Source organism: Gracilinanus agilis, chromosome 6 (assembly GCF_016433145.1).
Source record: "Gracilinanus agilis isolate LMUSP501 chromosome 6, AgileGrace, whole genome shotgun sequence".
Classification (NCBI taxonomy): domain Eukaryota; kingdom Metazoa; phylum Chordata; class Mammalia; order Didelphimorphia; family Didelphidae; genus Gracilinanus; species Gracilinanus agilis.
In genome coordinates this window covers 231,193,984-231,221,600 of record NC_058135.1, presented here as the reverse complement: position 1 = coordinate 231,221,600, position 27,617 = coordinate 231,193,984, and the positions used below count along the sequence as shown (strand labels likewise).

The window sequence follows — 27,617 nt, the reverse complement described above, 5'->3', positions numbered from 1 at the left end:
TACACAGAGTTGGAACCCTGGGGCTCTGGGGACATTATCTCTGGGATGATCACCAGCAAGATGATTCTTCAAAGAATAATAGAATTTGGGGATCTTTTATACCTTTTGGGGAACTTGGTACAGCAAACATACATTAACACGGCAGGCATGGGCATTGTATCCCCCAAGTTTTAAAGTGTTTCAGGCAAACTGTAAGCAGGAAAATTCCTTTGCTCCCTTACATCCTGGTGACTCCTAATCCCAAACATTTTATAACTCCTATAAGACAATGGGAGAAGCTACTAAGAGACATAAGGGTACTTAACTTTTGACTATATCCATTAGTCCCACCCAAACTGGGACCACCAAGCACTTCAAGGTTTATTGTTCAGTCTGAAACAGGTGAGTCCGGGACTTTCCTAGGGGGTGAGTTCTCAGATGGCAGGGACAAACTTGAACTTGCAGAAAAAACCCAGCTGACACAGGCTACTTTTGGGGGGGAAATGCTGTAAGGTATTTAAGCATACTGATGCTTGCCTTTTCATTGAGTAGGGGAAGGGTTGGAGGGAGGGAGGGAATTTGGAACTCAAAATTCTTAAAAAATAAATGTTTAAATAAGGTACATGAAAAATAAATATAAATGAGGGAAAATGTAATTGGGAAGCGTTTAACAAAAAAATAAAAAGCCAACACAACATAAACAAGTATGTACCTAAAGTATGTGGCCAGTCTTAAAGGGTTACATAAATATTAGCTCTAATTATCACTGTCAGGTCTCTCTTTGGTTCACACTTTAGCAGCCTGTCTTCACCATAGTTTCCATCGCAAAACTGCGTGTCAGTCTGCAGCTTCGGGTTAGGTCCCCAAGCAGACCTTGTTTGGGGCTCGTAGGTTCCTGGCACTCACAGCCCTTTGCCAGATGCCATTGAAGGTGTCTGGACTTGTGGATGTTATTCGTGTAGCATGTCCAGAATATGAGTTCCCTTTCATGCCGCTGGTTTTGCGCTTAGTGAGACTCACCTGCACGCTTAGTGCAGTGTGTGTGACTGTGTACACACCTTTGGCCCCTACTTGACCTGGCATTTCCTTTCTGGACAGCTGGCCAGCAGCTTAATCCGCTGTCCCTCCGCCCCCAGGGCCTGGAAGGAGGTCCTAGGGGCGGTTCCAGGAGCTAGAGAAGGCAAGGGGGCGGGGTTAGGACCAGCTCCAGGCCCCGCCCCGCGGGGCTGCTGCCCTAGCATTGGCTACCGCCTCCGTGACGTCACGGGGCTCTCTGAGAGAACCCCGAGCCCCGGCGGCGCGGGCTGCATTGTCCCTCACGTTGCTTCAGGCTTACGTTGTTGCCTTGTTACCTGGCTCCGTGTCACGTCGGGGTCAGGGCCAGAGCCGGAGTCGAGGCCGGGCCAGGGCGCAGCCGCAGCCGACATTGGGGGCCGTTGCCCCCTCTGGGCCTGCTGCCGCCGCCAACATGGTGTCCCCGGTCACTGTGGTGAGTGTCCGGCTTTCCTTGGAGACCTGGCCCGGGTCTGGACCCCTCTTGGTGGGGAGGAGAAGCCTCGTCTTGGCGGGGGTGCCCAACTCCCACCGTCCTCTCCCTCTAATTACCCTCCTCCGTGGCCGCCGCGTTTGGGGCCGGGGGAGGGAGAGAGGAGGGCTCGGTTGGGCCCCGGTTCTCCCCTTGCCGACCCCCCCCCCCCACGCCCCCTGGAAAAGTCAGCGGGAGGAAAACAGCAGGCACGTGACTCGGGAGCGTGACTTTGTTGATTTCGTGTTTTGGCATTTTTTTCTCTGGCTCCTTCAGGTCGGGGTCTGGAGAGGGGGGCGGGAAAGGGAGGCGAGCTCCCAGACTGCCGGCGCCGTCCAGTATCGCTGGGTGTCGGGCTTCCTGTCAGGGACAGGTCTGGGCTGGGGTGGGAAAAGGTAAACGGGAATGAGAGAGTGTGTATGTGTTTGTGTGTGACACTGAGACAGTGGGATGTTTGTCCGAGATTATCGGGAGGTGGGATGGATGCAACGAGAGATCACTTGTACCATGAAGACTTGCTCTATAACGGGGCGTTGTAGGGATGCTACAGGCTCTGTCCAGGTGTGTTTGTGGAACGTATGTGTAACAAGAGGAGGAGGAATATTTCTCAGGTATCTCCCCGTTCCCCTCCCGAGGTACTTTCAGAGAAGCTATCTCTTTGGGCGGAGCTCACATACCCTTTCCTGGGACTCGGGTCCCAAATTCTCCTCTTTCTCTTCCTTTTCCTTTCCCCAGGGATGGTAGGGTCCTGGACACGGTCAGCGTCTAGGGGATGTCGGATTCCTGCCTTCTGGGTTTTTTTCCCCTTTGCAGGAAATAGGAAGGGGAATAAGTGGCCAAGGGAAACCTTTAAAATTCCCAGAGTCAGGGAGTGGTTGGTTGTTGTTGTTTTAAAGAAACCACAATCATGGATCCCATGGAAGTCTGAGCTGAGCTGTGGGTTGGACAGCTCCTTTGACCCTGGAGAAGGACAGTTGGATTTATCCTCTTAGTGGCTTGTCCTGAGACACATACAAGTTCTGGTGGGGATGGTCCCCCTCTCTCCATTGACAATCATCGGAGGTGACAGTTACTTCTTTCCCTAGTCATAACCTTTCTCAGAAGCAAGGTGGAGTGGGTGGGTGGCGGTGGCGGTGGCAGCAGAGGCATTCTGTCTGATCCATGCCTCTCCCTTTCCTTGCACTGTGATTATATGTTCTGATTGGTGGGAGGGTGCTTGGAATTAGATGAACCTGGGATTATTAGGTGACCCAGGAGGCTGGAGGCCAGGCAGTTCTACCAGTCAAGGGTATCACCAAACCAGAACAGTTCATGCAGTTACACAGGGCATCTGGGGAGACATAGGAGCAGACAGCTGCAGCTCTGCAGTAGGGGCATGAGCTATGCCAGGCTTCTCTCTCTCGGCTGCCAGCCCTGAAGTCTCCCTAGTTCAGAGTATAAGCCAGAGCCGATCTCTCCAGCCTCTTCATAAATCAGCAGGTGTTTCAAGTGCCAACTATTTGCAAAGCATTATGTATGCCACATTCTAGAGGCAAAAATTATTTCTTCTCATTCTCTCTTCTCCTCTGTGCTATCCCCAGGGCTTGGGGTTCTCCCAGAAGTGTGGCCTTGGCTACAACCTCTCCTTCCTCTCTGCTGCCACTGCTGGGTGGCTGCTCAGCTGCTCTAACTTCCCTCTCTCAGTTCCTTGTCTCTGACTTTTAGTGACCCCTAGCATACAGACCTGTATGTCTGTAGAGCTTCTAGGACACGAGAGAGGCCTTTCCTTATCTAGGTTTTGTCAGTGACTCCTCAGATGCAATCTCATTCTTGCTTTTTGGATCCTGATCCATGTGACACTACCTTCCTCCTACTCTCCAATAGTTAGAAAGCATTTTCTGCAGTTGCTTTAGATAAAATCTGATATTTATCACCTTTAAGGTTTAGAAATCACTTTGCATACATTATCTCATTTACTCTTCACAACAATCCTGTAAGACAGGTACTGTACGGATGTTGTTTGTTATTCCCTCATTTTAACCAGGAAAAATTTAGATTTAGAGAGAGTTGCTTGCTCAAGTTATACCCTGCTGGTCAGCATCACATGTAGGATTTAAACTGCTGAGCTCTTCTCTGTCTCCAAGCAGGGTATTCATTCATTACCCTGAGGTCACAGTTCCCTTCAGTTCCCCTTGAAAGAGGAATTCCCAGAAGCACCTTGTGAATGAGATTCAGACTGGTTCTTTGTTCATACTTTGTGCTGCCAGGTTGATCCATCCTTGATACCCTTGGGAAGGAGCAACTTTTCCTGGGTGTGAGCCTGGGAATGAGAATCTACTGTAGGTAGGCACATGACTGTGGTGGCACAGAGGGAAAGAGCCAGCTGACAATGTACATGCACATAAATACAAGGATTCCTGGGACTCACCTAGTACTGCCAGGGCCCCAAAGCTCTCTCTGGCTTAGCTGTTGCTGATCATGAGATGGCTATGGCTTATGGGTGGTTTCCCTGCTGACTCTGCTCTGTTCCAAACAGCTGATGTCTCAATCCTCCCTTCCTCTAACACTGTGAGCTAAAGGACACTTTGGGAAAAGGGGTAAGGGGGGGAAAGAGGGTTCCTGGGGAATAAGATGGAAGAAAGGACATTGGGGGAGAGTAAATGAGAGCCATTGGTGGATAATGGAGAAGAGACACTGGAAAATGTCCTAAGGCCTTCAGGTAAGTTCTTGCTTGTTCCTACAACCAAGGACAAAGCTTCCTGAGGCCTAGACTTGAACTGATGGGGTTTTTCTTCCCTTCCCCTTTGTACTCCCATAAAATAAGCTGCCTGGAGTTGCTGTTACTTGGCAAGGTAAGGAAGCAGCCAGGTGGAGTAGACTCAAGTCATGAGTTTGAACTGTGTCTCTGACACTGACAAGTCATTTAACCTTGTTAAGCCTTAGTTTCGTCATCTATAAAAGGAGGGTAGTACCAAGAAGACTTACTTTACAGGATGGTGGAGGGGATCAAATGAGATAATGTTTATAAAGCACTATATAAATATTGGTGGTAATTGTCATCATCAAGTGGTCTGAGTCCTAGGCAGAGTAGTGGTTGGGTCAGGTCCCTTCTTTCAGTCTTAACATTTCCTTTCAGGGTGTTCAGGGAGGTTTCCCTCAAAGTAGCATGTGGTCCCCAAGAGTGACCTCAAGAGGGGATACCCTATTCTAGGCCGCTTCTGCCCTTTCCTTTAATCCCCTCTTTCTCCAATACTGACCAGGTGTCCTTGGGTCCATCTCCAGGTCAAGAGTGAAGGGCCCAAACTGGTCCCTTTCTTCAAGGCCACTTGCATCTACTTTGTGCTGTGGCTGCCAGCCTCCAACCCCTCCTGGTTCAGCGCTCTCATCAAATGCTTGCCTATCTTCTGCCTCTGGCTGTTCCTGCTGGCCCATGGATTTGGCTTCCTGCTCGCCAACCCCAGCGCCACCCGAATCTTCGCAGGGCTCGTCTTCTCTTCAGTGGGTGATGCCTTCCTCATCTGGCAGGACCAGGGCTACTTCGTGCATGGTCAGTAGATGGAAAAGCCTCCTGGGGGGAGGTGTCTGGTGAAGGGATGATTGATCAAAGGGCTAGGGATCAGCCAGGGATCTGGCCAGAGTCCTTCTGGAGTCATATGTGGGTCTATTCAAGTATGTACTCATGCTTGAACATGCATCTGTTTGTGTGTGCATTGTGTGCCCTGGTACACAGCGGCTCATTTATCCTCGCCCTCTCCCTGAGTGACTCCTTCTGGCCCCCTGCTCCATGGCCCTTCTCCTCAGTGGCCCTTTCTTTCTCTCCAGGACTGCTGATGTTTGCAGTGACCCACATACTGTATGCTTCAGCCTTTGGCATGCAGCCCCTGGCCCTGCGGAAAGGCCTAGTGATGGCAGTGCTGTCCGGACTCTGCTATGCCCTCCTCTACCCCCATCTGTCAGGCCCTTACATCTACCTAGTGGGAGCCTACGTGGCCCTCATTGGCTTCATGGGCTGGAGGGCCGTGGCAGGCCTGCAACTGGTCGGGGCACACTGGCGCTGGACAGAGCTGGCTGCAGGCAGTGGAGCCCTTTTCTTCATCATCTCTGACTTGACCATTGCCATCAACAAGTTCTGCTTCCCTGTCCCCTACTCCCGAGCCATCATCATGGCCACATATTATGCTGCCCAGATGCTCATCGCACTTTCTGTTGTAGAGAGCCGAGACCTGGCTGGGGACTTGGGAATGAGCAAGGTGGACTGAGCTGGGTGGGGGGCCAGGGTCTGTGCTAACCCAAAGCCCTTCTGCCCTCTTTCCCCCTCTTCCCAGCAGTGGGTCCCAGGCCTCAGGGGTTTTCAGGAATGGGGCAGAATATATGGAGTTCCATCCCTGGACTGTGACGAGTGCTGAAATGGGCTTTGATTCTGGGTATCACCAGGGAAGGTGATCTTTGCCAGCTTAAGCTTTGGAGATGAGGCCCAGAATCGGGTCAGAAGAGAAAAATGGCCCTAGGTGCTTTGGAGTGGGATGGAAATGGAGATTTCTCTCCTCCTCAGGCCTCTGTGGGTCTTAGCTCTTTTTTTTTCCCCCTCTGGCATGGGGCAGGAAGAATGGTAAGCTTACAACTCTGTCCCCTACCCAGCATAGATGACTTGGGAACATGTGGAGACTCCCCACCTCTTCTGACACTTCCTGGAATCCAGCATGAATAGAGAAGAGGAATTCTGTGGGGAGAGAAAGTCTGGGGATGGTGCTAACCTCCTCCTAGTTTAGGTCACTCTTGAGGAGGTGGTAGGCTTGTCTTAATGCTGGCGGCCCTCAGGCTGCATCCTTTATACTTGAACAAGTTATTGGGGGAAGACCCTCGGTCTAGGGAAGGAGTTTGCTCTGGTCTGAATTCTTCCTGGTGCTCTTTCAAGGCTGTTTTCCCTGTTGCCACCAGAGGCAGGATTTGAACTCATGACTCGGTGATTCCACTCCACCTGGCTTGCCTCTTTCCCTAGCCAGGTAGCAGCTCATTTTATGGGGGAGTAGGATGGGGCAGGGAGGAGGCACCCCAACAATTTCATGGCCTTAGCAGTAGGGAGAGCAGTCCGGCTCTCCCAACCTCAAGCCATCTTCTCCTCTGCTGGAGAAACTGAGGGTTCCCTGCCTTCTCAGGTGGGACCCAGAAGCAGGGCTTGGGCTTCCCTTTCTACTGCTGTCAGGAGCAGAGTGGCTTGTGTGTGCTGGCGCAGGACAGACAGCAGTCAAAGGAAGGGATTTCTATCCTCCCTGAGTTCCCTCTGACAGCACCCTGTTTCTGGGGCAGCAACATTACCAGTTACCTTTCTCCAGGGCTTGTCCAAGCTGTAATCTGGAGCAGAGTGCTTGGGACTCCCCTTTCCGCTTCTTGTTTCCCTGCCCTGTCCCCAATAGGCTTTCCTTCCTGCCTCTCTTGTGGGCAGATGGGGAACTAAGCCCCAGTGACCCAAAGGAATCCATTTACTGAGGCACATTCAATGCAAATGGGTAGGGGAAGGGTGGAACCGCTGCTGTCTCCATTGTATGGAAAACAATAAAACCAGGGGCCTTGTGTCCATCCTGCTCTGCGTGCTGTGTCCTGTGCTATCCCTGGGGACCTGACTGGGAGGAAAAGGGTTGAGAGAGGCTTCTTCCCTGTCTTCTCTCAGGTCCACTTCTCTGCAGATTTCTACTTGGAATGGGCTGGGCTTCTAGCTCCCTGGAGGCCAGGGCCAGTCTGGTTTGGGGTATATATTAGAACATGGTGTGCCCTGTACCATCCACAGACCTGGAGCAGACCCTTAGCAAACTGGGCAGGTTCTCACTGATGACTCATCTTCCCTCTGATGTGGCCAGTGCCCTGATGCGACTGCTCAGAGCCCTTTACTGCCTTCCCATCTAGACCCACCCTTTGCCTGAACTGTGCTAAGTGTTCTCATCCCCAACTCCATAGACCACACGACTCACAAAAAGCGAAATTCACTCGGGCCTTGTCTCTGCCAACTTGGAGAAGAGGGATCCGGCCAATCAATGAAAGTAATGGGGCAGCTTATCCAAGCCTAGTAATAGCATTTTAATAGAATAATGCTTCAGCCTAAAAGAATGGGTTCTGTATGCTGAGAATTCCAGGTCCCATTCTGGGTGTAGGAGAGACACGGTTTAATCTACATGGATACTTAAAATTGACCCTTTCTAGATAACGGGGTAGAGGAGGACAAGGGTGGGGGGTGTTTAATTCAAGTGTGGGCTGCAAAGGCTGCCATAGAAGCAAGGCCAGAGAGAAGCTTTCCTTACTGTGCTGCATGGGGCAGGGGTTAAATACATCTTCACTATTTTTCCCTCTCTTGAACTTTAGAATCAGGCTGGAGGTGAAGTCAGAGGGGCTCTTGTTGATTGCTTCAGAGTTACCCCTAACGGAGTGTGCACTTTCCTTTGAAGGGGCAGGCTGTCCAACTCCAACGTGTTATCTTGGCTACAGAGCACTTGGACTAGGCTTCACATGAGATGCTTTGATTTTTTCTGTAGACTCTCAGTTACAGATGCCAGGATGGTTTTGTCATCTTTATCTGAAAGGCCAAGAGCAAGGTTGGCTAGGTCAGCATAATAATTGGCAAATCATTGAGCCTTTCAGAGCTTCTGTGCCCCTCAGGCCAAGGAGGTAGTATCTCTGGGATGCCGGGGCAGCAGGGAAACATGGCTTCTGCTGACTACTAGACCTTCATAAGTTTTCTAAGTTTTCTCTCACAAGTGCCCTGAGTGGTTATATAGGGCTTAAGTCCTCCCTGGATCTCAAGAACATCAAGGTGTGGGGAAACCAAGTAATGTGTGCACAGATGTTTGTGTGTGTGAGTGAGAGAAAAGGGGGGAAATAAGGGGGTAGAAAGAGGAAAAATGAGGGAACCAGGGAGAGAGAGAGAGAGAGGAAGCTGGGAGAAAGAGGGAAACAGAAAAGGAGAAAGAAAGGAGAGAAGAAAGGGAAAGAGAGAGAATAGGAATGTGAGTTAGTCATCACATTGTTATGTCACAGCAGGATGTGTGTGGGTAGCCCTACTTGACTGGGAGGGCATTTCCCTATTCATGTAAGACCCAGTACCGCCATGCTATAACAGACAGAGCCTATCCCTCCCCAGGACAGTTGCTCACCATAGACAGTCAGTGTGCAGCTGCTTTTGTCCTTGCCCAACTCATTTTCAATGAGCACGCTATAGTCACCGCTGTCCTTGAGGGTGCAGGTGGGGATGACAAGAGTGCAAACTCCACTGGTGGAGTTATACCAGAACTTGGAGTTAGCAGTGATGTTGACATCCCCCTTGTACAGAGTTACTGTGGGGCGTGGGTTCCCCAGAAAAGCGCAGCTCATGGTGCAGTCATGTCCTCGTAGCACAGTATGGGGTTTCAGTGGTGTGATGAAGCGAGGGGCATGGCGCCAGTCCTTGTGCTCATATGGGCGCAGTTTGGCACTGAGGTCCTCAACTAGTAGGGGAAAAGAGGGTTTAGGGAGCCAGAGAGACTCATGGACCCTGGACATCAGAGCACTGGACAGCTGGGGCCAGTGAACTAGAGAGGAGGTGGCATTCTCTGTGCTTCCTAGTTTCTCCGATGTTTTAATTCTTCGCCATTTTCCCAGTCCTCCAACTTTCCCTTCATACATTCTCTGGTCTCCTCATAAAGTTCTCTGATATTCTTCATACTCCCTGGGCTCCCCATCGTTGCCCAAACTTCTCCTGGTTTTCTGCCATTCTCTATCCCATTGGCACTGCTTCCTGCACGCCTCAGGGTCTCTCTGTGCCACCTGTAATATTCTCCAAATTCCCTCCAGTGTTCTTCCTACCCCCTGGGTGGTTTGACACTTCCCTCCCTGATGTTTGTAATGCTTTTTTGGGTTCTCTGACCACACTTACTCTCATCCTTGTTGACCAGCCAGGTATCCTTTGAGTCAAGTGGGTCACTGTCCCCAATCTCATTCCGGGCCAGGACTCGGAAATAGTATTTTCTCCCTGGCAGGAGCCCTGTGACAGTGTACTTGTTGCTGAAGACTCGATCGGCGGCCGTGAACCAGGTAGCGGTGCTGGCATCCCTCTTCATGATGACATAGTGTGCCTCACCATCTTCTTTTACGTCTGGACTGTGGTCCCAGCCCAGGGTCACTGTGTTTGGCACTTCCTCAAACAACTTCAGGTTTGTTGGTGGCCGTGGGAAATCTGAAGACACAAGCCTATGTCAGCCTGGACCCTATCCCCACCTCCTCTTGCCCCCAGTAGGTAATTGGGGCACTCTGGAATTCATGGGCCTCCTACTAGGGCTTTGTCTTAGGCTACAGCCCAGTGTGTGTGTGTGTGTGTGTGTGTGTGTGTGTGTGTGTGTGTGTGTGTGTGTGTGTGTTCATTTGGGGCATCTCTCCAATGGAGAAACTTCTAGCAGACGCCCTAGCCTTCCCTGGCAACTTCAGTTCATTGTCATGGCCCAGGTTGGAAGTTCTTCCTCTGTCTAGCCTAAAGGCCTCTATCATAAGGGAACTACTTTCCCCTCCTTTAGAGGTCTGTTACCTAATCATCATCCTTGTCATCCCCATCCTCTCCCAGCATATTCCCTTCGAAGATGAATTAGTTCACTTCCCCATCCCTTCCCCATTTAGCTTTCCAAGGCCTCCTTAGCCCTCAGAACTATGGGCTCTTATCATAGTGTGGGCCAGACAAGTAACCCTCTGCTGGGCTGGCCTTTCCTGTGTACCCCCAAAGTCTGCTCCTTGGCCAAACAGTGTAGCAGTTGGGGTTTATTTTTGCCATCCCTCTTCCCATGTCCTAATAGCCCTGATGGAAGACCTTCCCAGGACTTCTCCTGAGTTCCATTCCTGAATTACCCTCTTAGAACCTTCCCCTGCTGGAAATAATCCAATAAACATCGAGTTTCTACTGTGGTATCAATGAATAAAGTCTTAATGTAAGACATCTTCCCAGAGATATGTACATATTTACTAGTAGCACCAAAGCCTTCAAGACCCAAAGGAATTAATTTCTAATGGGGGAATTTCAGGCAAAATTATAGCTGCCATATCTATCCTACCTTACAGTTTGTAAAACACTTTATGTACTTTATCTCATACGAACTTCAGCCAGCCAGCCTTATTCAGGTGGATGCTACATGCATCAAGCACATTTTACAGATGAAGAAATAGTTCAGAGATGGAGTTACTCTTGGTCCCATCACTAGTAAGTGGCAGAATCTCTGAAATTGGAGTTCTTTTATATTCCCTCTCAAAACACTATTAGGATGAAGTCAGCAGGAAAACTTTCCCTCAAGGCATACCAAGAAGGTGGCTGCTTATTCTAGTGGGTCACCTGCCTCTTCTCTGGCTCCTGAATGCATACCTGCAACACGGACATGGATATCATAGTGGGCCTCTCCGTACTCATTCCGGAGCAAGATGCGGTAAACCCCGGAGTCTGAGCGCTTGGTGCTATTGATGAGGAACTGGGAGTGATTCTTGCCCTTGGTGATGGTTTCTCGGCCCTTGGTGGGGATTCCATCCTTTTGCCAGATCACAGTGGGTGGAGGGGAGCCCTAGGTGGCAAGAACCATGGATGAGCCTAGAGTTACCCCTCTCAGCCTCAGGCACACCTTCCCCTCCTCCCTAATGCTACTTGGCAATTTCCAACTGATCTGTATTCCTGATTTCCAACATTTGATTGGGGTGAGGAGGGAGGAAGGGAGATGCCCTCTTTGGGGAGCTCTCAGGGAGGAAAAGAGCTTATCATGGCCACAACTGGGGAGAAGAGTTTTCTTCCTAATAAGCTTAGAATGGGGCTGAGCTCAAGGCACTCACATAGAAGGAAGCATGGATACACAGGGCAGTCCCAGCCCGTACCACCATGTGACTCTTCAGCCGGGCACTGAGATCAAACCTGGGAGCCGCTGGAATAGAGTTGGAACAGTAAGGAGAGAGGAGGAAGAAAGAAAAGGGAGAGGATTAGAGATAAAAGCAAAAGATTAACAAGAAGGAAAGAGTGAGAATCGGGAGGGGGGAAGAGATAAGAGGGGAATAAGAGGAAAGGTTAAAAAAAAGATGACTGGAGAAATATCTATTTTTTGCTTATTGTTGGTGGAAACCTTATGTGTTTTTGACTATATGCATGACGTATGTGGGTGACTGCCAACTCATGAGGGGCTTAGGTGAACCTTTCCTTTGGGGGAAAGATATTAGCTGATGTTCATGAGTTTATCTGTAGCACTGCTAATATGGAAGACTGAAGTACTCATCCTGGGAGCTGGAGGGATGGACCAGGAGAGAACACCTGGGAATCTGAAAGGACTGGGGTTGAGGAGAGACCAGGAGAGAGTCTTTTTCTCTAAACACATCAGGGGTAAGACGGAGACTAGCAAGACTACTTAGGTGAGATTAGGGCTAGGCTGCCTTCTGTGCTTATATAGAGCTATCTCTCGCTATGGTGGCAATATTTCTGTGTTCTATACATTTGTTTTTTCATTAAGTCCTTTTGAAAACCTCAACTTCTGTTTCAGGTGCAGTAGGAAGGAAAGAGGTGGAGGGGATTGCTGAGGGTGGGAAATCCAAGGAAAATGAAGTCCCCTGACAGACTATAGAGATGCAAGGGTAGCTCAGGAGGGGGCCAGGAAAGGCAAAGTGGCAAAAGAACTCTTTAGGGGTGAGATTTTGGGTGAGCCATCCCCAAACATCAGCCCTCCATGATTGCTTTAAAATTTTGGGGTATGTTGGCTCTTTAACTTCTTTTCCTGTTTAGGTTCTGCTGACTGCAATCTTCTTTCCATTCTGGTGATATGCTGTGCTGTTCTATCTCCTATTTTACTAGTTCCCCAGTCATAGTCATCCACTGTCATTGCCTTCTCCTAAACCCGCATCCCTTTTCTGCTTAGCTCAACTTATGCTCATTACAGTTAGGTTTCACTTCTCCTAATGCATTCCAATGTGCTCTGTGAAACTCCTGCTCTATTCTCAGCAAACTCCCCTTAACACCTTGAACTTCTCCATTTAATTGCTTTCTTTAAGTAAACCCTGCCTTTCCCCAGGAAAAAAACAACATATCCCCTATAACTTTCCCCACTAAAGGCCTTCTTGCAACTCACAGGGACAGATGGAAAGGTAGGTAATTATCATCTTTGTACCCCACTACTGCTATCAGTCCATTTTCCTTTGCATACTTAAATGACCCCCTTCCCTTTGAGATTCATGCAAACATAATGCCATTGTTTCTTCCATCCACTGACCACCAGGTCACTTTCTCAATTATTTTAGCACCTGCCTCACAATCTTCTTCTCCCACCCTATGATCTATCATGCCTAGAGATACCATTATTCATATTGACCACCTATCATGCCTAGGAATACCATTACTGGTACTGACCATCCATCTGTTATCCTGAGCACATAGTTCCTCAATCTCCTAAACTCTAAGGATCTCTTCCAACTCACTTCAACCATGTGGTTAGCTTAGGAGGAGGCCACTAAAGGTGAAGTGGCAAAATAAAATCAGTCTGAAAGAGGATGGCTTTTTGCCTTCATTAGGACCTCTCATCTCTTGACATTTCCCTAGATTTCTAGTATATTCTCCACCCTTCCCCTAATCTGGCTGTACTTTTCCCCATGGCTTATTAGCTATTAGCTATTAGATTTCTTTTTCTTATATCTACCATCCCTGATCTATTCATCTTTCTTGAGTAACCCTCTACATTTTATATCTCTTCTTCTGCACTATGCTGTTGAGTATTGTTGGAGAAAGCAACTAAATTGAGTTGACTTAATCCTCCACACAACAGTGGTATCAAAGTCAAATCGAAAGGGGAGGCCACTAAACTGTATGTAAAGATCCCTGCTGCTCTCACATTGACCACATAATAACATAATCCATGTCCTATTGTGCTTTTACTTATTTTGTTAAATATTTCCAAGTTACACTTTAATCAGGTTTTGTCTGTATGGTACAAAGCCTCAGCTGGGTCCCCATGAGAGCCCAATAGTCCTTCTGCTTTATTTTTGTTGGCTCCCTATGTCATTCCCCATAGCAACTGTTTCAAGCCTTTTCTTGCCCTCAACTGTACCTTCATACTGCACACTAACAAGAGAGAACTTATTTTTCCACTTCTTAAGAAGATTGAGGCCATTGGCTACCAGCTCCTTCAACTCCCCTCCACTTTATCTCTCTTCCTTTGAAGATGTTGAGATTATAACATCCCTAGTCCTTGATAAGGTTAATCTTATCTACCTATGCTGTTGATCCTTGTCTCATTTCAGACTGATTTGCCAATTAGTAATCATTTCCTCCTTTTAGGACAGAGATTTGTGATTTCACTAATGTAGGAAATTTTATTAGTATAGGCAATTTCCCTTTTACCTATTCTGCAACTCCAGGAGCTTTGTGAGGCACTGAGATGTTAAGGAACTTCCCTAAGGTCACATAGCTCCAGTATATGTTAAAGGCAGAGCTTGAACAGCTCTTCCTGCCTCAGGAGCCAGCTCTCTATCTTTTATACCACAGCTCCCAGTCTCCCTTTTAAAATTACTCCCTTTCAATTGGCTTCTTTTCAAGGAATAAACATTTCCTTGACCCTACTTTATTAAGCTCTTGCCCTATCTCTACCTTCCCCATCACTACTAAACTGATATAAAATGTGATCTATATTCACTACCTCCACTTTTTCACAACCCACTCTGTCCCCAACCCCTTACCATCTGACTTCTTTCACTCTGTCCTCACTCCTCCACCTCACTGAAACTATTCTCTCCTAAACACCAGACTTGGTTCTTCAGTTGTCTATTGGCTATCTCAAACTGAATGTCCCATTGACATCTTACACTCAGTGCATCCAAAATGGAACTCATTATCTTTCCCCTCAAACTCTTCCTTTCTTCTGGACTTCCTTATGACTGTTGAGGGCATCATTATCTTCCCAGTCCCCTAAGGCTTACAACTTAGGAGTCATCTTCAGTAACTCACTCTTTCATCCCTGTATCTAATGTGTTGCCAAGTCCTACTGACTTTAACTTTACAACATCTCTCTTTTTAAAAACGCTTACTTTCTGTCTTAGAATCAATACAGAGTATTGGTTCCAAGGCAGAAGAGTGGTACAGGTTAGGCAATGGGAGTTCAGTGGCTTGCCCAGGCTCACACAGCTAGGAAGTATCTGAGGCCAGATTTGAACCCAGGACCTCTCTCTAGGCTTGGCTCTCTATCCACTGAGCCATCTACCTGCCTTGGATCATGTCTTTTTAAAATCTTTTAATCCCTCCCTCCTCCATCAAAGGCACTTAGTGCTATGATAGTAATAATTTAATAACTTGGTTGGATTGACTTATTGAATTATGCATAGTTCAGAAGCCAGCAATTCAGAAGGCATCCTGCTTAGTGGGGAAATGTTCACTAGAAGGCTCACATAGGTTTATTATATCCAAAGATCTAGCTTACATTCCCTTCCTTTGTCTTAGGAGACATTCATGCTTTCATGGCCAAAAAGCTTCCTTTCTGTGTTCAAATTTCTGCTTATGAGCCTTTGAATTTAGCTGGGCTGGTCCTTCAGCCACATGTATTCTGAACCATACCGGGATCATCTGAACTTCAATAGCATCAGTATGCCACTGGCATAATTTCAGAGAGTTCAGGGTCACCATCCACCAGTCTATGCAATATTAAACAGTCATAACTCCTTGCAATTTCCACCAACATTTGAGCAAGAGAAATGAGAAACAGTCTCTTCCCTTGAGGCTGTCCTTTCTTCCCAATTTGATTCCTTCCATAGCTCTCTAGGTCTCAGACAGCAAATTTGGGCTTTTAATGGTAGAGGGGTACAGGGAAGGGAAGAAATGGAACCATGCATGACTTCAGATCCCTTTAATTTCCTCCAGGCTGTCTTCCAGCCTGACTCTCTGTAGGAGCTCAGGCCAGGACTGACCACATGATATTCTTCCTTAGTCTGAGGGAATCTCAGTGTTCCTTGAGAGGTGATGAAAGCCCAGTGGAAGGAACTCAGAGCAATAAAGGTATAAATTAAATGTTTGAGCTCTTGTGCTCTTACCTGGTGGAGGCATGGCCCGGACACCCTCATCCAGCTCAACGGGCTCCCCAACACCACCTTCATTCACAGCTCGGATACGGAAGAAGTATTTCTGCCGCTCTGTCAGGCCACCCACAGTGTAACAGGTGCCCGAGATGGGGATCTTTGTGCACTTAGACCATTCCTTTGTGTCTTCTGCCCTCATCTCAAGGATGTAACCAGAGGGAGGGTCCCCCTCAATAGGCTCCCGCCAGGCCAACGAGATACTGGAGTTTGAAGAGTCAGCCACATGTAAACCCTGAACCAGTCCTGGGGGTTCTGAGGCAATCATAGACAACTTCCACTCAGTGATCACATGTCAGGATATCCACCTGACCCCTAACCTCAACTTCCAACAAAATCTCCACTTATCTAACCTATATATTCGTCTTTTACCCAAATCACGAAGTGTCTCCCACTGAAGTCCCATAAGTTAACCACCCTAGACCCCTGTTCAGGTCCTCCACTCATGGCATTCCCCTACCCACCTGCATACTCATTCCTTGTCTAATCCTCTAAATTTCTTGTTCTGAATCTTTGCCCAGAGCTCACTTTCAAAGCTTCATCTCCCTCCTCTAAATCATCGTGTGTATATTCTATACCCTGTTAGATTAGAAGCTCCCTGAGGATAGGGACCATGTCTTCCCAAGAGCAGAAACTTTGTTTCTGTCTTTATCCCATATAGCACCAATATAGACCATAGAATCCACCTCCCTTCATCTTTATGAGGGTAAACAGCAAGGATGTCCTCAACCTAAACTTACTGATGGGATCTTTGGCCACCACAGAAGTGGAGGGCATACTTGGTTGTCCTTGTCCTGCTCGATTCACAGCAATTACCCGGAATTCATATTCAGTGTCCTCTAGGAGACCATCCACTTTGCACTTGGTGTCTGGAATAACAGACCGAGGGAAAACTCGAAGATGGTAGTAGGCAAAGTTCATGTAGTGGAAGCATGAAATGGGCAACAAAATATGGAGTCCACATAAGCCCAGCCCATGCAGTATGGCTGAACCAAATATAGAGTCTATAACCAGCAGAACCCAATAACAGTGGAGAATAAGGAATAACTTCCAGTGTAGAATGGGGTACTATAGAGAAAAATGGGAATATTTTCAGGGTCCACCCAGACAAAACCTCTCCTAACACCTTCTTAGTATTCTCACCCTGGATGGGATCCTTGTTGACTGGTACCCATAGGTTGCTCCCCTTCTTCCTTCTTTCCACAATGTAGCCAAGCACTGGGGATCCACCATCTTGGGTTGGTGGGTTCCATGTGATGGTAACTGCTTCTTTGGTCACATCTGAAACCTGTGGCTGAGAGGACAGGCCGGGGGGCTCTGTAGGAGTCACAAGAAGTGGTAAGTCACATGGGATGTGAAGGTGGGATGAGATCAATTACCTATCCAGTGTGGACCTCTCCTTTAAGGAGAAAGCTCTTACCTTTCCACCCTACTATCTTGCTAACTCAACCCGACACTCATCAGTGGAAGCTAGGCTTCTCACTGTGGGAGGGCCAAATGGCCTACCCATCCTTCCATCTTTCTCCCAGTGACCAAAAGACCTTACATTGACCATCACCCCTTAGCAAAAACAATGGGTTTCAATCCTGAACAATTTCCTATATAGTAAGCCATGAGTCAGCATACTAACCAATGGGGTTTCCTGCAAAGACCTCTTCAGTCTCCAGTGGGTCACTCACACCTTCAGAATTAACAGCTCGGATTCGGAACTGATAAGCCTTCCCCTCTTCCACTTTGTTGGTGGAGAAGTTGGTCACTTTACCGCTGACCTCCCCAACCTTGATCCAGGATTTCTTCCCAACTGCCCTTCGTTCTATAATGAACTGTGTCACTGGCCGACCTCCATTGTCCTTTGGGGCCTTCCACTTCATATGGACACAGTTGCCAGAGAGTTCCAGGAACTCCACACGACCCTGAGGAGGCTTGGGCCGATCTGAGAAAAAACAAAGGGGAAATGAGACCCATGGGCATAAAGTCTAAGCAGTGGAGAGAGTGAGACATGTATCCTGAGAAAAAAGGGACTGTGAAGGATTCTATCATAGAGAAGACCCTGATCATCAGGGATCACCTGGGCTAGCTCAGAGCTGGAGATCTGACCTTCCTATCCTTAATAGGCTTGGACACTCTGACCCCAACTCTTAAAATCTATCATCTACCCAGAAATAGGCAAACTGCAGACTTTGGGGGCTCTATCCCTGCGGATCCTCCCTCTTTTGACCTCTTAAAATCCACTCCTCTTCACATCCTGCTGCCTGTTAGTATCATAGGGTGCTAAAAGAGATAGAAGACCCCCACAGTGAGAGAGCGAGTGAGTGTGTGTGTAGGGGATACTAACACTTAAGAGCCCTAGCCTCCTACTACCTTCCCTTCACTGAGCATTCTCTGGGCAGGTAATCCCATTTCTTCTACCCTATCTCCATCCCTGTTGCCTCACCAAGCACATTCAGATGCAGTGTGGCTGTGGCAGAACCATGGTCATTCTTGAGCTTGAGAAGGACGACACCACTATCTTCACGAACGCAATGGGAAATTGTCAGCAGTGCTTGGTCATCCCCCCTCTCCATGGTCACACGTTCCTCTTCTGTCACCTCTACCCCATCCTTGTACCACGTCGCCTTGGGCAATGGCTTGGCCCGGAATGGAACCTTGATGTTGGCTGTTTGGCCAACCTTCACAGTAACAGGATGTGCAGCCAATGCCTCCAGCACTGATGGGTCAATTGTAGGGGGGTCTGGAGGAGAGAGTGGCATCCATACTTACCATATTGGGGCAGGCCTACCTTCCTAGAGGGAAGGTCAGTGCTGCCTGTGGCCCCCTAGAAAAAGAGGTCAGTGCTACTCTTCACCATGTATCACTCAGCAGCAGATTGAATGCTTCTTATCTGGATGAGGGGTGTGTGTGTGTGTGTGTGTGTAGTTTGGGGGAATGGGAGAGAAGTATTTCTTTAGTGAGAGAATTGAGGGATAAGGTATAGAGAAATTCTCAACCTTGACTTCCTTGAGTGAAAATTTCCTTACAGAAAGGAGGAGCTATGTAGGGATGGAGGACAATACCTGCGATGAAGACAGAAGCTTCACTCTCTGCACCTTTGGCGCGGAATGTGTACTTGCCCTCGTGTTCTGGGCCCATGTTGGGGAAGATGAGTTTGTGGACCGCTCCCTGCTTCACAATCTGTACCCCACTCAAGTCTGTGATCTAGAGGCGATGGGATAGGGTGTCAAGGCCTTTTAGAAGTCCCCAAACTGACTCCTACCTCTTGTCCTCACCCTCCTTTAGTCCCCTGTTTTCTACCTCTTTGCCATCCTTTAGCCAAACTCCTTCCACTTTTTCATCGTTCAGCACCACACACAGCTCTGCTGGGCTCCCGGTGGCTGCATGCACATCTGACATCCCACTCTTCACTGTAGCCAAACGCTCTGAGAACAACAGGGAATTAGACAGGACCAGAAGGAGCCAGTGGCTTCTGCACGCCTGCAGGGACAGGCATGACTCTAGCTATGTGCATGAGTTGAGTAATAGGAAGATAGGTAAGGAATGAGGAATATGGGACAGTCTATGTGAGAGAGATGGTTGGGGCTTAGCGTATGTTTGGCAGAAGAGTCGGTGTGGATTGGTCACTATAGGAAGTTGAGTAGAGTTAGGAGGGGGAGTGGTTGGAGGGTTAAAGGGTCATACCCTCCACAGTCAGGATGGCAGTGCTGTAGTACTCTGTGGGGTCCCCATCCTGCATAGCCACCACGGTGTACTCGCCCCCGTCGCTGAGCTGTGCATCCTCGATCACTAGCTCTGCCCTTTTGCCTTCGTGGCTCATATTGTACTTAGTCCCACGCTCTAGCAGCTTCCCATCCTTCTTCCAGCGCAAGGTCACATCCTTGGATGTCAGCTCACACTCGAGGCAGGCCCGACTTCTTTCCTTCACACGAGCATTCTTTAGGGTGCTCACAAACTTGATGGGAATGCCTGCAATGACAGACACACCCGCTGGGCTGTTTTTCCTTCCTTCCTTCCTAGGGGCCCCAACAGCCCGATTGGCAGAGTTCTTTGGAACTACCTGCCTATCCCCAGAGGTCTAGGAGAGAAGTGCCTGTGTATATGTGCACACCAGCCCATCTGTCTTCTATTTCTGTGTTTCTCTGTGTGCAACCTTTCTCACCACTGATGTTTTCATATATGCCCACTTGTTCCAGTATTTCCCTGAGGGCAAATACCCGCCACCAGGTGACTCCACAGGATGTACACATGTACTGAGTGGAGACTGGGCTAGAGGGAATGGAGAGAGAAGTGGATTCCTGCCTTTTAATATTCATAGACCACTGGACCTCCAACAAGTTAAGTCCAATGAGAAATGCTAGCTCTGAATTATAGTAGCAACCTCTCCTTCAAGAGTTTGAGGTCTACCCCAGTGCAACTATCAATAATATGGAAATAGGTCTTGATCAATGACACATGTAAAAAACCCAGTGGAAATGCACGTCAGCTATGGGGGGGGGTGTGACTTGGTGGGGGAAGAGAAAGAACATGAATCATGGAACCATGGAAAATTTTTCTAAAAAATAAAAAAATGAATTAAAAAAAGAAGAGTTTGAGGTCTCAGGAGAACACAAGAATATTGTGGCCACTCACGGTCAATGGTGAGAGGGGCCTTCTGAACCAGGTCCCCAGCCTCGACAGAGAATTCTCCACTGTCACTGAGCCTTGCATCCTTGATCTTGAGTGTGTGGGTCAGCCCATCCTCTGACACAGAGATCTCATATTTGTCATCCCGTTTCAGCTCCTTCCCATTGAACTTCCATACAAAGTTGGGCACCTTCTTGGACAGGCGGATCTCGAACACTGCTGTCTGGCGTTCTGTGACTTTCAGTGGCTTCATCTCTCCTATGAACTTCAGGGGCTCATCTGGAAAGACATGTGGGCAATGTGGAAACAGCAAGAAATGGAAAGGAAGTTACAGCAGTCATGATTCCTACTAGAATCTTCATCCCTACTTCTACAAGCCATACTCTATCACTTGAAAGAAACAGCTGGCTGCAGCCAGGCGATTCAGTGGATTGAGGGTCAGGCCTAGAGATTGGAGGTCCTGGGTTCAAATATGACCTCAGACACTTTCTTGCTGTGTGACCCTGGGCAAGTCACTTAACCCCCATTGCCTAGCCCTTACCACTCTTTTGCCTTGGAGCTAATACAAAGTATTGATTCTAAGAGGGAAGGTAAGAGTTTAAAAAAAGACAAAAGAAACAGCCCAGGCAGGATGGGGATGGATTTCCAGCTAAGTCTCAGGTCCCTGTCTCCCTGACTGGTCACTAACCTAATACCAAGGGGGCAGCTGGGTAGCTCAGTGGATTGAGAGCGGGACCTAGAGATGGGGAGTCTTAGGTTCAGATGTGGCCCCAGATACTTCCTAGCTGTGTGACTCTGGACAAGTCATTTAACCCCCATTGCCTAGCCCTTACTGTTCTTCTACTTTGGAACCAATACACAGTATTGATTCTAAGGCGGAAGGTAAGGGTTTGGGGGTGGGGGGGAAGAAAAGAAAAGAAACTAATACCAGAGGAGCACCACCTAGTGATCAGTTCCTGCTTCTGGGATAGCCTTTCATTACTCACTCACCAATGGACCCTGAACTAATTAAACAGGAGAAAGAGTAACTCTGAATTATAACAGCAGCTTTTTTCCTCAAGAGTCTGGAGATCCAGATGGAATTCAACAATACTGTGTTTGGTATAGATTACAAGGGCTCTTTGCTATAGACTTGGGTTAAAAATAAAGTCATTTATTTCACTGGGTAAAAATTGGGAGGGGCAGTATAAAGGAAAAACATTTCTCTTGCTGTTTTTCTCTTCTGTAGCTCCTTCCCTTAAATGTGGTGCTGAAGTATTTTTCTGCATCATGCCCTAAGAGACATGGTCTTTCCTGGCCTACGATGCCTACCAGCACCCCAAGGTGAGGATTCTTTGAACTGGCCTATCTGAATACAGGATTATAAATTTAGAGCTGACCCAGCAATGATCTTGGATAATCCTGAAAGACTTATGATGGGGAATGCTATCCATCTCCAGAGGAAGAACTGTTGGAGTTGGATGGATACGGATCAAAGCATACCATCTTTCACATCAGTGTATTTATGGTTTTATTTTGGGATTTTGGTTTTGTATAAGCGTGCTATTATAATAATGACCAATATGGAAATGTGTTTTGCATAATAATAAAAATAAAGTAAAATTAAAATCAATTTAGAGTTGGAAGTGTCCTTAAAGGTCATCAAATCCAATCTCCTTATTTTACGGAGGAGGAAACTGAGGACTCTAAAGAGATTTGCCCAGCATTACCAAGTTACGTTAGTGTCTGAGATGTCTTCCTGATTTAAATCCAGTGTTGAGGACCTGAATTGCTCTGATTTCTTCTCTCCTTCTCCATTAGTTTGGGAAGGGGGAGAGGAAGGCATCAGAGTTGAAAGAAAGGGATCTTAGCCCAGCTGAATGAGGTCAGAGATTGTTAAATCAAAGAACAACTCTAAACTTGTGGAAGGACACATCATACAGCCAAGATAAACATAGATTCTACTTTGGTGAGGATCCCAAGGAACAAAGGGGAAGGAGAAGGATCTAAAAGAAGGAAAGTCAGTCAGTGCCCCCCACTACTTTCTGATTTCCTTCCTTTCCTCTGCTTAGCTTTCCTCTCTTGGCCAACTGTACCCAACACAGCTGAGTGTCTATCTCTAAAATCCAGAGTGTGAGTTACTTCCTCCAACTCTATATTCTCCTCTCCCCCTTCTTCCTCGCCTTCTCTTCCCTTCCTCCAGGTCCCCCATACCCAGAACAATGAGCTCAGCGCTTAGCCGCTTGTCTCCCACAGCCAGTGTGTAGATGCCAGCGTCGTTCATGTTCACGTTGGTGATGATCAGCATGTACTTGGTACCCACCTGCTTCACGTCATACTTGCCCAGGGAGTACTGGATCCTCAGAGGTTCCATTCCCTACAGAGTGGTGTAAGAGAAAATGGCAGAAGCTCAAGACCCTCTTTGGAAAACCTCTACTGTGCCCCAGAACACATCCAGAGGCTCTGGTGGGTTGGCCTGATAGAGAATTGACCTTTAAGATGCTGACCCATCAACTGAGTCTATTTGGACATGACTTCTTCTGGTCTTCTCTCTCTCTGTCCCCTGTTAGTTTGGAAAGGGGTAAAGGGAGAAGCCAGAGAGGTTGAAGAAGGGAAAATCCTGACATCTATGCCTATGATGCTTCATTACAGGGAGTGTTTCTTCAAGGGCCTTTGTCATAAGTAGGGTCTAGGAAACATCTCCAGCATACAGTGCATTCCACTCCTCCATCAAGATCTTACAAATAGATGCTAGAAATTCTTCCATTTGTGCTTTATTCTTTTGGATTAAACATTACTCCTTTCGTGTATCTTCATTTACAATGCCACCTCTCCTTAGAGGGAGACAACCAAAATCTGTTTGCCTCAGAGAGAAGGAGTCTACCAGATTCTTCTCAGAAAGAAGATATAGAGAGGCAGGCAGGACAGTATAGTGGTGAGAGTCAGGTTCAGAGTTAAACAGACTTAGCTTTAATCCTCTCTCTAACACACCAGGGCTATGTGATCCTGGCCAAGTCCTATATCCTCCTGGTGCCCCAAGGTAAGTCTCTGACCCTACTTGAGCTGCCAAGCCCATCCTCATCATTGGTGGTGGGTTTCCCCCATATCAATGACATTGGAGATATGGTTCAGAAGGTACATGTCCTTAATGGGGAAGGGTGTAGAACAGAGCAGAAAGGGCAAAGAAGGAACACGCAGACCCCTATTTGACAGTGGCCATACATACTATGACAGATCTAAAAGAAGAAGAGTCCCTTCAAGTGGTGGTGTCTCAGAAGAAGGGGGGGAGGGGAAAACATACTCTGGGATGAGGCAAACCTTGATCCAGATCATCTTCATGTTGGGGTCCTTCAATTCCATTATGCAATCAAAGGTCACTGTGCTATCCACTTTGGCTTCCACATCTTCCAGGGGTTTTATGATTCGGATGGCCTAAGAGTTTTCAATGATAAAATAGGTCCATGGGGTCCTCCTGAAGCTTTCCAAGGTCATCAGTGCCCTGTGGATAGCTCCTAGAAAAGCCTTTTTATTGTTCTGGATGAGCATGGGACTTAGAGTCAGGAAGAGGGAGTCAGAGACTAGCTGTGTGACCCTGGGCAAGTTATTCATTCACCTCTACTTGTCTGTTTCCTCACCTGAAAAATGAGGATGATAATAACACCCACCTCCCAGGGTTGTTGTGAGGATCAAATGAGAAAATATTTGTGAAATGCTTTGCAAACTTAGAAATGCTACATAAATTTGAGCTATTGTCATGAAGAACCAGACTCAGATGTTACCAACTCATGCTATAGTAATATTCCATCTTTTCTCACCAAGCCCCTTCTACCACCAACTGATGAGGTTAGGTAAGAGGAGACTGAATTACTCTGTGCAAGGAACTTATCTCTACCAATCAGCAAATAATTCAAAGTTTCTGCAAAGTTTTTAGATCTTTCTATGGGCTGTCATGATCCCTATAATATACAGCACCTCTCCCAATCCCACTCTCAGAGTTGGGGAAATCCCATATCTGAATGTCACTGTCATAATCTGAATGTTACATCATAGACCATGTATATGGGTCCCAGCACCCTACCTATCTTCCCCAATCTCCCTGCCTCCTGGGTGTCCTAATACCATCTACGTCTTTAACCTCCATGTTTCCCCATCCCTCATCCATTCTACCTTCTTGGCCCCTAGGCCTTCCACACTAACCTCCACTTCCACCTTCTTTTTCATCTCCTTGAGCTTTTTGAGCAGACCTCGGAAGTCTCTGAATCCATATTCCATGCAGACCTTCTCAAAATCCTTCTTAGGCACCTTTGACAAGATCTCCAACATTTCTTTCTCATCTGTCACTTTCTTCTGCTGCTTCTTGGGAGCAGGGGGTCCCCTGAGAGTGGCCAGGACTAGTTCAGTCACTCTTTCCTCCCTTTTGAAACTTAACCCACTCTTTCCCCTCTTCTTCGCTGAGACTCTGGGATTCAGGGGAGCTTAGCTCTCTCTATAGGAATCAAGGAGTCTCTGGGCCAAATGGTCCTCCACTGAAATAACATTTATGAAGAAGGGCAGTCTACCAAGGGTCTGCTCTCACCTCTTCTTCAGCATCTTTTTGAAATCCATCTTTTCTTGGCCTGGGGACCAAGAGAAAGATTTGATGAGTAATTCCAATGAAGACTGAGTATATGAACCCCCCCTCCCCCCCAAAAATAAGGGAGGGGGCTTGGTTTGACCCAGTTAATGAGAGTGTGGGCAAGTATGAATTCATGACATTCATGACCCATCACACCCTCTCATGAGGGTAGAATGGGTCACCTCTCTAATAGGGATAGTGGTTACAGGATTATAAAGACAGTATGGAACTCACTTTCTGTCACTGTTAGGGACACGGTGTAGATGGCATCAGCGTGTTCATTGCTTGCAATGCACTTATAGTTGTCTGCATCATCAGATGATAGTGGCTCTAGCTGGATAGGTAGCAAAGGGGAATAGTCAGTTTGTGTGCGAAGAGCTGGTCAATGAGAGAATGAATGCTCAGAAAGAAGAGAATCCAGTGGACTCAAGCTGCAGGGTTCATCAACTGTCTCTTCCTCCCTCCTCCCTTCTTCCTTTCATAATAATAATTTATTATTATAATAATAAATAAATAGCAGTTACTGTATGCCAGGCACTATGGTAAGTACTTTATAAGTATCTTATTTTAACTCTTGGAGATAGGTGCTATTATTGTCCCCATTTTAAAGATGGGGAAACTGAGGCAGGCAGAAGCGAAGTGACTTGCCTAGGATCTCACAAAGAGTATCTTATACCATTTTTTGAACTCCAGGCCTTCCAGGGTTCTATCTACTTAACATCCAATTGGTCCCAGGTCAGTGACATTTAAACTCTTGAGAAAGTGGGGGCCTGCCTGTACCTTTAGCACATACTCCTTGTTGATGCTGTCATAGAATATTTTGGCACTTTCCTTGATGGGAATACCACTCTCCCTTTTCCAGGAGACATTGGGCTTGGGATTGCCCTGCACTCGGGCTCGGAATACAGCCTTGTCACCTAAGGGATTATAGAATCATAGATTTAGAGCTGGAAGAATAAGAAATTAGAAACTCTTTAAGTTCAACCCCTCTTTTTTTTTCTTTTTTAAAATAAATGAATGAACTGAGACTCCATAGAGAGTTTTAGTGACTTTCTGAAAGTCACACAGGTAGTAAGTGGGAGAGCTGGGATTCAAACCAATGTCTTCTGGCTCCAAATTAAGTGCTATTTTCACCACCCCATGATGCATGGCCATGGTTTGTTCTGATGCACCTCAGCACATCACCTTGCTTCTTTAGAGGCCTTTTGGAAACTCTCCTGCTATGGAGAAGACAAAGAATTCAGTTTGGGACATTTATAATTCCCCCATCTATCATAGTTATTGGGTTATCTGTCTCATTCCTCTTCCCACAGTCCTGACCTGTTTCACTGTGAGCCTCTTTCCAACAGATCAATGTCATATCTGGTTTTTTTTTACATTAGTGGCCAGCACATGGTAGCTATTTAATAAATGTTTGCAGAATTCATGGAGAATCATACCTTCCTAAGCCCCAATCTGTCTTCTCAGACTGAGCTGAGATCTTATCTTATTAATCCAGCCCTCCCCAAACTTGCCTCCCATGACCTTGGTGGCTAAACTCAGGGTCAGATGAATGCCCCAGGGAGGTCCCAGGTCCTAGGAACCATCTAAATTATTCCCAGAGAGGATGGGGGAAAGGTTTACCCTCTGGTGATGTAACAGGGCTAGGCTTCTCCACAAACTCAGGGACGCTTTCACCTGCAGGGACTTCTGAGCTTCGTGTAACCATACTAAAGAATTCTGTATGGCTGGACGACTTCTGAGATGTAATTTGCTCTGTGGGAGGAAGGATGAGGGTCACTTGGGGAGGGAAGGAGGGTGTGTGTGTGTGTGTGTGTGTGTGTGTGTCTGTGTGTGTGTGTGTTTGTGTGTGTATGCTGGGCCTATGGGTGGTAGATGATGGATGGGACAACTTTTTGGGCCTTTTAGGGACCTGTCTAGAGCTGTAAGCTCATTACTCAGCTATCCCCTGGATTACAGGATCCTAGGTTGGATTCTTTGTCCTCCCTTTGGGTAATTTTCTGTGCATCTGTTTCCAGTCTGAGTAATGATTCCTTTATGCTGTTTTTTACCTGATCTTTAGAAGCAGCATCAGGATTTCCCTCCATTCTAGGTGTTTGTAGTCAGAATAAGGGTAGGGAATGGGGTTCCTCATATAATGAAAGTTAAGAAGCTTCAAAAAGTCTTTCCTGCCCAAAGCAACCCTATTCTCACTCCTTAGAGCCTCTGGGAACAGCTCCAAAGTTGATGGTTAAGTTTTCAATATTGACACCTTGGAAATCACTACAAGTCAGGGTTTGGTTTATTGTTTTGTTAATTGTCTACACTTAAGAAATTAATGGAGAAAATATTATAATGCAGATTAAACTTAAAAGTACGTCTGTCTATCCTCCCACCCCTGGAGATCTGGTTGTTAAAATGTCAGAACTTTAGAACCACTATTGGAACTCCATTCCTTTGAACTCTGACTCTTATTGTGGAAATCACGAAGGGGTTGCTATTAAAACCTCATTAGTCATTGTTTTCTAGAAGGAGAGTCTTGAGCACACACAGCAGGCCTTGGAAGAAAGGGTTGGCTTTTGGAGGAATGAAATGGGGATGGATGGAAGCAGGATTTGGCATCTTTGGCCCTCCTGAAGGCTCTTCTTCAGAAAGTTCAGTTTCTCTGGTTCTAATAGGAGACAGGCTACTACTTGGAATCTGTTGTCTGACCTCCACTTGCCTAATCCACCCCTGCCCAAACTTGCCTCCCATGACCTTGGTGGTTTGAGAGAAAGTCTGTACACTGGTGGTGGAGCTGGAGAACTCCATGGATACATGCTCCTTCACCATCTGCTGCCGGTGTATTGTCGTCGTCAT

The 27,617-nt window shown here is 47.3% G+C and overlaps 2 protein-coding genes across 2 annotated transcripts; one reads left to right on the top strand and one right to left on the bottom strand.

Moving 5' to 3' along the window:
- Positions 1–898: 898 nt before the first annotated feature.
- Positions 899–7,070, top strand: TMEM86A (transmembrane protein 86A). Its single transcript, XM_044681805.1, has 5 exons — positions 899–1,015; positions 1,078–1,159; positions 1,218–1,468; positions 4,766–5,030; positions 5,306–7,070. The coding sequence occupies exons 1-5, from the start codon at positions 899–901 to the stop codon at positions 5,740–5,742; spliced, it is 1,152 nt and encodes a 383-aa protein (XP_044537740.1). The 3' UTR covers positions 5,743–7,070.
- A 542-nt stretch (positions 7,071–7,612) lies between these two features.
- IGSF22 (immunoglobulin superfamily member 22) lies at positions 7,613–27,617 on the bottom strand. Its single transcript, XM_044680621.1, has 22 exons — positions 27,506–27,617; positions 26,403–26,534; positions 25,560–25,696; positions 25,014–25,113; positions 24,741–24,780; positions 24,362–24,539; positions 23,483–23,596; positions 22,379–22,541; positions 20,192–20,464; positions 19,244–19,528; positions 18,860–18,984; positions 18,622–18,763; positions 18,003–18,299; positions 17,199–17,501; positions 16,712–16,885; positions 16,309–16,437; positions 15,527–15,823; positions 11,306–11,394; positions 10,851–11,043; positions 9,384–9,683; positions 8,626–8,955; positions 7,613–8,048 (listed from the first exon to the last, which is right to left on the bottom strand). The coding sequence occupies exons 1-22, from the start codon at positions 27,615–27,617 to the stop codon at positions 7,978–7,980; spliced, it is 3,984 nt and encodes a 1,327-aa protein (XP_044536556.1). The 3' UTR covers positions 7,613–7,977.

Bases quoted from the DNA above. Each gene is read 5' to 3' on its own strand.
- IGSF22 (XM_044680621.1), bottom strand. From the start codon at position 27,617: ATGACGACGACAATACACCGGCAGCAGATGGTGAAGGAGCATGTATCC. The intron at 26,535-27,505 runs GCAAGTTTGGGC...TTCCTCCCACAG, and splicing joins AACCACCAAGGTCATGGGAG to AGCAAATTACATCTCAGAAG. The intron at 25,697-26,402 runs GTAAACCTTTCC...ATAATCCCTTAG, and splicing joins CCCTGTTACATCACCAGAGG to GTGACAAGGCTGTATTCCGA.
- TMEM86A (XM_044681805.1), top strand. From the start codon at position 899: ATGCCATTGAAGGTGTCTGGACTTGTGGATGTTATTCGTGTAGCATGT. The intron at 1,016-1,077 runs GTGTGTGTGACT...CTTTCTGGACAG, and splicing joins TCACCTGCACGCTTAGTGCA to CTGGCCAGCAGCTTAATCCG. The intron at 1,160-1,217 runs GCAAGGGGGCGG...CTGCTGCCCTAG, and splicing joins GGTTCCAGGAGCTAGAGAAG to CATTGGCTACCGCCTCCGTG.